The 10031-nt window shown below is 30.5% G+C and overlaps 1 protein-coding gene across 1 annotated transcript; it reads left to right on the top strand.

The window, feature by feature from the left end:
• Positions 1 to 1174: 1174 nt before the first annotated feature.
• LOC113858242 (leucine-rich repeat receptor-like tyrosine-protein kinase PXC3) lies at positions 1175 to 5172 on the top strand. The gene is made up of 2 exons (XM_027490773.1): positions 1175 to 4070; positions 4570 to 5172. The coding sequence occupies exons 1-2, from the start codon at positions 1526 to 1528 to the stop codon at positions 4866 to 4868; spliced, it is 2844 nt and encodes a 947-aa protein (XP_027346574.1). The 5' UTR covers positions 1175 to 1525; the 3' UTR covers positions 4869 to 5172.
• The last annotated feature ends 4859 nt before the right edge of the window (positions 5173 to 10031 follow it).

The following is a 10031-nucleotide window of genomic DNA, read 5'->3' as shown; positions in this document are numbered from 1 at the left end:
AAAACATGAGAATATTTTTATTCAACTATTTTCTTAATTGATTCTAAAACAAAAGAAAATTCAAATATTTATGAAAATTTATTAATTTTGCATTAATTTAATTTTAAATAATTTTAGTTAAAAGCAATATTTCATTACACTTTAATAAGAAATGACAAAATAAGGATAAAATAAAATAAAAAAATACCCCTTCCCCGCTAAATTTTTAAAAGAAGCTTACTATAAGTTTTATATAGATTTTTTTTATTCTCCAATTTTTATGATATCAGAAATTATTAATATTTGTAATTTTTAATTTTTTATAATTTCTTATTTATCAAACAAAAGCTAGAGTAAGGAGCATGCAATGCAATGCAAATCTTTGGTTATAGAAAACTAAATATATTCCAATAAGCAATTTCAATTATTTCTAAAAGTAAATATTAAATATATTCTATATAATAAAACTTTTATTTTTTTTAATTTTTTAAGCAATTTTTTAAAAATATCAATTAATATTGATCAAAGAGTAAATAAGTGATAATAAATTGTAAAGTGTTAAGTATAAAAATATATTTAAGAAAATATTTGCAAATACAACTCAATTTATATTTCCACGTTATTAAAGGTGTAATAAGAATAAATTTTTTCTTTCTTAGTAACATATTCCAAACAATCACGAAAAGAAAAACATATTGCAAATGTACATGTTTATTTTAATTTATTATGAAAAACAATTATTTAATTTTATTGGTAAAAGATGTTTTCTAAAATTAAGAAATTAAATTTTAAATAATTAATATTCTTTAAAATCTCACAGTTGATACCAATTTCGTAAAAATTCATACAAAATTTTGTATAATGAGATGAATTGTAAATGTAGATCCTATTAAATAATTAAATATACGCTTATTAAATAAATCAATTTTTTGCTTCGTTTATCTTTTATCCACTTAAACCAACAGCGGATATCAAACAAACAAATTTATTCTCAATTGGAAGAGATAAAATAATAAAAAATACTAAGTATAAATTTTTAGATATTTTTAATATTATTTATTAATTAAAATGATAAAAAATAATTATCATTTAGAAATAATAAAATAACACTAAAAATATTTAAAAATGATTTAAATTATATTTATAAAATTGATCTAATAATAATATAAAACGTATAAGAAAAATAGAACGTGTTGCAGAAGGCAATGGCATTTATTCTTGTCTGAATGTAATGTCACACAAGTCTTTGTGCAGACAGAGCTGCAATGTCAGTCAACTCCACTCTCACCACTTTTACCACACTTGTTCTCACTCTCTTTCCACCGAACTTCCTTCAACCCAATATTCTCTTTCAGACACTTCCATTCCTTTATTATTCTCTTCTTCCTGTCATTCCCATGTTTTGCTCTTCAACCCCAATACTCACGCATCAAATAAAATATACACTCACACATTCCTAATAGATAGAGACATACTCACATACATGATATTTTAAAAGTGAAGAATAATCACAGTTCAAAACTCACTACTAAACACTGCTGAAAACATGAGCAGGTATGAGTACACCCTCACATCTTTCCTTTGTATTTTGTTTCTCTTTTGTTTCTGTCCTCTGGTGTTGTCCCTGCTATCTCAAAGCCAAACAGACATCATGATCAAACTATCGAAAAATCCTGAATTTTCTGGTCAATGGAGTGGCTCAAACCCATGTGCATGGAAGGGAGTGACTTGTGACCCTACCAATTCCTCAGTAAGAGAGATTTCTCTATCTGGGTTTGGACTCTCTTCCTCCAACTTTCTTCTTGTTTGTAAAATTGAAACTTTGGAGCATCTTGATGTCTCCAATAACCGTTTGAGCTCAATCCCTGAAGATTTCTTCACTGAGTGTGGAAAGATTAAGGGGTTGAAGCTGCTGAATTTCACTGGAAACAAGTTAAGGGGTGCTTTTCCTACTTTCAATGGTTTTGATGGATTGGAATCCCTGGATATGTCTTTCAATCAGTTGGAAGGGAATATTGGTTTACAGTTAGATGGGTTGGTTAGTCTCAAGAGTTTGAATCTTAGTTTCAATTTCTTCATGGGCTCTCTCCCTACTAAACTGGGAAAGTCCATGGTTTTGGAACAGCTTGTGCTTTCTGGCAATTACTTTCATGGAAAAATCCCTGATGATTTATTGAGTTATGAAAATTTGACTGGGATTGATTTTAGGGGAAATAATATTTCTGGTACTATTCATAGCAATATTGGGAAGCTATCTAAATTGGAAACTTTGATCCTTTCTTCTAATAACCTCGCTGGTGAAATTCCACCATCACTTATGGACATCACTAAACTTACTAGATTTGCGGCAAATCTGAATCATTTCAATGGTTCTGTACCTCCTGGGATTACTAAATATCTCACTAGTTTGGATCTTAGTTATAATCAATTGTCTGGCTCCATTCCTGAAGGTCTTTTATCTCCACAACAATTGCAGGTTGTAGATTTGTCCAATAACAATTTAACAGGGTCATTACCTTCTAAAGTTTCTCCTAGTTTGATCAGGTTGAGGTTTGGGGGCAATCTTCTGAGGGGAAATATTCCTTCAGATGCTTTTTCAACAGCTCAAAATTTGACCTACTTGGAGCTGAACAACAATGAGTTAACGGGATCGATACCGGTTGAGTTGGGTTCTTGCAAGAAGTTGGCATTGTTGAATTTAGCTGAGAACCAGTTGAGTGATGTATTGCCACCCTGGCTTGGTGATCTAAACAATCTTCAAGTCTTGAAGCTTGAAATGAACAACCTTAATGGTACAATCCCAATTGAAATTGGTCAACTTCAGAAGTTATCAACATTGAATTTGAGCTGGAATTCTCTGAGTGGATCAATTCCATCTGAGATTTCAAATTTGAGCAGTCTGGCTTTCCTTTACTTACAAAGCAACAATCTGCGTGGTTTTATACCAACATCCATTGACAAGTTGAAATTACTTATAGAACTCCAACTTGGGGAAAACCAGCTAGGTGGTGTGATCCCAAACATGCCATTGAGTTTGCAGGCTTCGCTGAATCTTAGTAGCAACCGCTTTAGTGGTTCTATTCCTAGCAGTTTAAGTAATTTAAATAACTTGGAAGTCTTGGATCTCTCAAATAACAAATTTTCTGGTGAAATTCCTGAGGATTTAACCCGAATGTCGGCTTTGACTCAATTTTTAATTTCTAACAATCAACTTACTGGTGTCATTCCGAAATTTAGTGGTCATGTTATCATTGATTTTAAAGGAAATCCAAATCTGTCAATGAATACTACTACACCGGACAGCCCAACACCCTACTCAAGCTCTGCAAAGAAGGGAATATCTGTTGCTGTGGCAATTTTGATTGCAATTGTAGCAGCTATTTTTATTGTTGGCATTGTCACTCTGCTTGTTGTGTCAGTGTCACGACACTATTACAGGGTTAACGACGAGCATTTACCGTCGGGAGAAGATCATCACAATCCTCAGGTCATCCAAAGTAATTTATTGACCCCTAATGGAATCCACAGATCAAGCATTGACTTCTCCAAAGCCATGGAAGCCGTAGCTGAAACATCAAATGTTACTCTGAAAACAAGGTTTTCAACTTATTATAAAGCCATCATGCCATCTGGATCAACCTATTTCGTCAAGAAACTGAACTGGTCTGACAAGATATTGCCCGTGGGAACTCATGATAAATTCGGGAAAGAACTAGAGGTGTTGGCAAAATTGAACAATTCAAATGTCATGACCCCTTTGGCCTATGTTCTGTCTACTGACACTGCTTATATACTGTATGAATATGTCTCAAATGGCTCCCTCTTTGATGTTCTTCATGGAAGCATGGAAAACTCTTTGGATTGGGCTAGCAGATATAGTATAGCTGTTGGGGTGGCTCAAGGACTTTCTTTTCTCCATGGATTTGCCTCTAGTCCAATACTTCTCCTTGACCTATCGAGTAAAAGTATTATGCTCAAGTCCCTCAAGGAGCCTCTAGTTGGGGATATTGAACACTACAAGGTGATTGATCCCTCAAAAAGTACAGGGAATTTTTCTGCCGTTGCTGGTTCTGTTGGTTATATTCCACCAGGTCAAAAACTCTTCAACCTTATATTCCTATTAGTTTTTCATAGTTCATAAACTAACTTTAATCACTGCCATTCCACCAAAGACTAACTTTTATATAATGTTGTTATAATATTAGTTTTTGAATTCCACCACGTCCCCAAAAGCCTGTAAGTATTTTGATCATAATTGTTTGAGAAGTTAATTAAAAAAGCTTTTAAAAAAGTAAAATAGCATAAGTTGATTTTAACTCATGAAAATATACTTGTTGAGAAGTTAATTCAAACTCGGCCAAGGTATCAGTTATGTGGTATTATTTAATCACTGTTTCTACTTATTATTAGTGACAACTTGCAGAGACAAATCTGATGAGATTCATCATAAACATTTTTGACCATATGACCTGAAAATTGCATTTAAACATTTGTCCTCGTGCATATACTCCAATCAATTTAGAATTCAATGAGTACCTAAACTATTTTATTGTTCAAAACTTTGAAGTTATTTTGTTTGTTGATTGGCAGAGTATGCATACACAATGACAGTAACAATGGCTGGGAATGTCTACAGCTTTGGTGTCATTCTGCTTGAACTGCTGACAGGAAAACCTGCGGTGACCGAGGGAACGGAATTGGTCAAATGGGTTTTGCGTTACTCAACAAACCAGGATTACATTCTTGATCTTAATGTCAGTAGAACATCACAAGCTGTCAGAAACCAAATGCTTGCAATGCTCAAGATTGCTCTTGTTTGTGTTAGCACATCCCCAGAAACAAGACCAAAGATGAAGAGCGTTCTAAGGATGCTCCTCAATGCTAGATGAAGTCATATTCTTCTGGGTTGGAATAAATCTTCAAAAGAGATTTTTTGTTTTGTTTTGTTTTGGCTTACTTTGGTTTTATTATGGGGTTTTCGAATATATGATAGGGATACTTCTATTGTGTTAACAGTGACATTGTACAGTAAATCAGTTTGTTAGTACTCAGTAGTAGACATTTATAAAATAGGTTTAATGTTCCTATTGTAGCTTATTTTAGAAGAATAGTGACTTAATTATTAATTTGTTATACACAACGTTTAAATATTCTGATAAATGTTTTTATTTTTATTTTATTTCGCCAACTTTTTATACATTGACTCCCGAAATCATGTCTTGTGACCTGATACTATACTACACCACGGCTAACCTAAACTAGTTGTCTGTTCTTTACATCAAGTTTAACGCTTTTATCGGTCCCAATTCTAAATTCTAACACTTTCTTAAGAACTAAGCATATAGAGTCAACGCAAAATATTAGTCTATTAAGCGAAAAAATTTAATGATTTAAATGTTACGTTGAATTTTTTATTCTATTTAATGTGAAAATTATAATATTACTACTTTCTTTATGAGGTAATGTCCATGTCAGCTTTACCTTACATGATACCGGCTTCATAATAGTTCTTTTTCCGAAGGTGAGACTTAAACATATAAGAAAGAGAAAAATAAAATAAAATATATATATATATATATAACTTATTATTGTGAAAATAGAATGATACATATAAACTAATAAATTTTAGGTTTAATTGAAATTTTAATTTTTGTACTTTTATAGCTTATGTATAATTTTAGTTTTCCTAATTTTAATTAATTACCTTTAGTTTCTATAGTTTCCTAATGGTGCAAATTAGTCTCTTCTCCCAAAATTTCACTTAATAATTAACAAATAAATATATACCATTGATTTATGCAAATTTATAAATAAATAATATAAAATAATCAAATAAAAGTAAAAAATATTTTTTTATATTTTATATACTTGTTTGTATTTTTATTTTAATATTTTATATATTTATTCTTTACTTGTTTATGTATATCAATAACATGTCATATCTCTATTGTATTTTAATTGATTATTAGATAAAATTTTGAGATAAGAAACTTAATTTGAACAATTAAAAAATCAGCAAAACTAAATATGAGCAATTAAAATTAGGGGGACTAAAATTTAGATTTTATTTAAATGATTAATATTAAAAGAAAAATGTACATGAATCTTGTTAAGTTGTTATGTGATCACTAACTAATTATCTATATATGGTTATATGGTTTAGATTTATATTTCTCACAATCTTATAATGGAAATTATTCTTACAAGATACATCTTTCTCTAAAGCAAGAAGAAATTTAAATTATATATATTTAAAAAATTAATATAATAATATTTTAAAAAAATATTTTGGTTAGTCTCTTTAATCTTATGTCCACTTATAATTAAAAAAAAAATCAGAATACAATGTATATAACAAATTTTGTTTGAAAAACTAGTACTTTTAACTTTGCTTATGCATTATTCTTCTACCATGTGTTTTGCTAATGTTTCATAGTATTTGTTACGTTGGGTAATTTTGCCATGCTAGCAGATTACTATTATTACAAAGATTTGCCAATGGGATTGAATCCCATACAAATCTTTTGCAGTTTTAACATAAATTGTAGTTTGTAGCATATTTTTGTTTAAGTGAATTTTTTTTTATTTAAGTAAAAAAGTAATTTTTGTTTAAAGCAAAATTTTCACTTAAGCAAAATAAGCTAAAGAAGTGATTTTTATTTAATAAAAAAAATTGCTTAAATCAAAATCACCTAAATAATTAAAATTTCATTTTTTTTAATTTTAACTTCATTTTTTTCTTCTCTAAACTAAGAAGATTTGAGAAAACTTTATTTTTCATCAATGACTACCTAACATGAGTTCTATAGAGTATTTGTTAGTTTAAAAAAAAAGATGAAATTATAAATTTTTATACGATTTTGACTTAAGCAAATTTTTTTACTTAAACAAAAATGTACTACAGACTGCAATTTACGTCAAAACTTTAGAAGATTTGTATTCATACAATGATAAGTTAGATTAAAAGTTCAATTCTTGGTCGTACATCATGAAAATTTTAAGAACTTAATTCAGTAATTATATGTTTTTTTTTTCTTTTGCTACATTATTTAATCTTTTGCATTTCAATTGTCAATACAAAAAATGAATTGGTAACCCACTTGAATGCATGCACAAATAATGAACATTGTTGGACAATGATCAAGAGCAATTTTTTTTCTATAATTAGTGAAGGTATATGAGCAATGTAAGAGAAATATAGAGTAATGAGAATAAGTGATTTATGAGAGAAGATGAATATATGGATTTAGAGATAGTTTACAGAGTGAGAAGACATGCGCGAGCACACACACAAATAGAGATAGATAACTAATTCAATTACCTTTAGGTCTTGCAAACTCACGAGTGATAGTCACGAGCTCTAATTTTGTATCTACAATTTGTAAAAATTGTATGAGAAAGATTTAATAAGAATATTAGTAGTTTGTTTAGTTGTAGGAATACGAGACACTTCAAACTCTTTCAATTTAACTTTGGCCTAATCTTGAAGAGAGAAGCATCTTCGGTACTGACTTAAGTCCTAACGTCATGGGATTTGGATTAACATTGTTCATATTAGCTTTATGAAGAAGATCATGAATTGGGTTTCCACTCGTGCTGGTTTGATGTACTTGAATACTAAAAAATAATGAAAATTACCTAAGTCCTTCAAAGAAATTTGTTGTTCAATATTCTAGGGAAAAAAAAATCCACTTCACCTCTTTTTATGTTTAGTTATATGCAATTTAGATCCTGATTTTTAAAAATGTGTAACACAATGTCCTATACTTTTGAATGTGTGCAAAGAAACCATTACGTTACTCAAACATCCAATTTCTTTATTTCTTAGACAAAAATACTCCTAAATTCCTAATCTTTTCCCTCCTTGCAATGGCCGACTTTTTTAGGAGTATTTTTGTCCAAAAAATAAAGAAATTAGACATTTAAGTAACATAAGAGTTTTTTCACACACTTTCAAAAGTTAGGGTTTAAATTATACATAACCAAACATATAAGAAAATGGACTTTTTTCATGTTTTGGTGAGATCATATATGGCTTAAGAGGAGTATTAATGATTATAATATTATCAACATAAACAAGAATACTAATGGTGAAATATAAAGTAACTTGAAAATAAATGGAGATATCAAATTTTGTAGCTTGAAATCCCAAACTTGGAGGAAGGATTGAAGTTTATGGAACCAAGCTTTAGGAGCTTGTTTAAGACCGAATAATGCCTTGTTCAAATTGCAAACTAGTGAGTTATCTCCTTACTCAAATCAAGGGGTTGAGTCATGAAAACTTCTTCTCCTATGTCGCTATTTAGGAAATTGTTGTTAATATTGATATGTTTGATGGGCCAATTTTGAGGATATGCTAAGGTAAGAACTACACAAATTGTAGATGGCTTATCACTGTAACACCTTAATTTAATTTCCAAATCAATTAATTTTGCAATAATGAGAATAATAAAATTTTCATTCAAATAGTTCTCAATGCATAGTTTGAATAAAATATTTTAAAATAAGGAAGGTTACAAGTTTGAGGCAAAACAAATGCTAGAGGACTAATTTAGATACATCATGGACCTTTTAGTACATCTCCACACTAGTATAATATTGTCCACTTTGAGCCTAAGCCCTCATGGTTTTGTTTTTGGACACCATTCAAAAGGCTTTATACTAATGGAGATCTACCATACTTATATGTCCTCGATCTTTTCCAATTTTAGTCAATGTGAGACTTTGTTTGCATATCCCAACAATCTCCCCCCGAACGAAGTTAGAGCCGGCAAAATAGGTCGGCCCGATGGATTGGGCCAAAAAAACTCGTTAAATGGGCGAGTTTAAGCTATAAAAAATAAGATCCGAAATTACCTTGAGCTATTTTGACCCAGTCCAAATAAGCCCGGTACCTGATAGGGCTTTAACCGGGTTGGCCCATGCAGGTTCGTGTAGCCAGTATATATATATTGAGATTAAATTCTGAGTTTTAAAGAGTTTGGAAGGGAATATATTTTAATTTCAAAACCCTAAAATATATGTTAATGGAAAAGAGACTATTACTCGATGATTCTAAGCTTTCTCAAGAAGTTTTACGTTCTTAAATTTTGATATTTAAATCTTTGATGGACTTTTATAATCTTTGTGAACTTGTTTTATATTTTTGTGGACTTTTTATGTGTATGAACTTTTTGTTGTAAGAAATTTGTTTAATTATGAACTTATTTATATTTTTATAGACTTATTGTGTGTATAAAAATAAAAAATTGGTTGTTACAAATGCAATAAAAAAAAAAAGAAACTAGTGGCTTTTTACATTTAAAAAAAAAATCAAATAAATGGTCTAATATAAAAATTGGGCAAAAAAAATGAGTGGTTTATTAAGCTATTGCAAAAATAGCTTAAAATGGCCTGTTACAAATACTGAAAACAACAATAAAAATAATGATTTATTGTTATAAAAACAGTAAAAAAAATGAAATGTTACAAAAATAAGAAAAGGAAAAAAAATTATTCGAGTTGTAAGGTCAGCTCATAAAAGCCTGTAGCCCGCATAGGGTAAGACTTAGGCAATAAAAATATAAGCCCATTTTTAACGGGTCGGGCTAGGCTGGGCATTTCGACAGCTCTAAACGAAGTCCTCTTAATACTGGGCCTCTAACAGTAGAGCCCACTTGGGTGCCAAGCACCCTTCGCCCTCGCCGCACCAGGCCCTCCTCTGGCCCTACTTGGGAGATTCATCACATGGGGTTCACCATCCATGTGGCACTACTTGGGAACGTGCATACTCACATCCACATCTCTTTTAGTAAATCTCCACACTAGTATGATATTGTCTACTTTGGGACTAAGCCCTCATGATTTTGTTTTTGTACACCATCCAAAAGGCTCCATACTAATAAAGATTTACCATACTTATATGCCCTTGATCTTCCCCAATTTTAGTCAATGTGGGACTTGTTCGCACATCCCAACATTACTGAACCATTCATAGTTTACCAACATATTTAAATACAATCATCATGACATTCACACGTATTTTCAATCATTTCACATTATTCATTATCAAC

Source organism: Abrus precatorius, unplaced genomic scaffold (genome assembly GCF_003935025.1).
Source record: "Abrus precatorius isolate BTA unplaced genomic scaffold, Abrus_2018 Scaffold2, whole genome shotgun sequence".
Classification (NCBI taxonomy): domain Eukaryota; kingdom Viridiplantae; phylum Streptophyta; class Magnoliopsida; order Fabales; family Fabaceae; genus Abrus; species Abrus precatorius.
Note: the sequence above shows the minus strand (reverse complement) of the source record. Positions and strands in the feature narration are given on the sequence as shown.

What these genes read in the sequence shown, in the direction of transcription:
- LOC113858242 (XM_027490773.1), top strand. Translation starts at nt 1,526, where the DNA reads ATGAGCAGGTATGAGTACACCCTCACATCTTTCCTTTGTATTTTGTTT. An exon ending in TGTTGGTTATATTCCACCAG is followed by an intron (nt 4,071 to 4,569) that starts GTCAAAAACTCT and finishes GTTGATTGGCAG; the next exon opens with AGTATGCATACACAATGACA.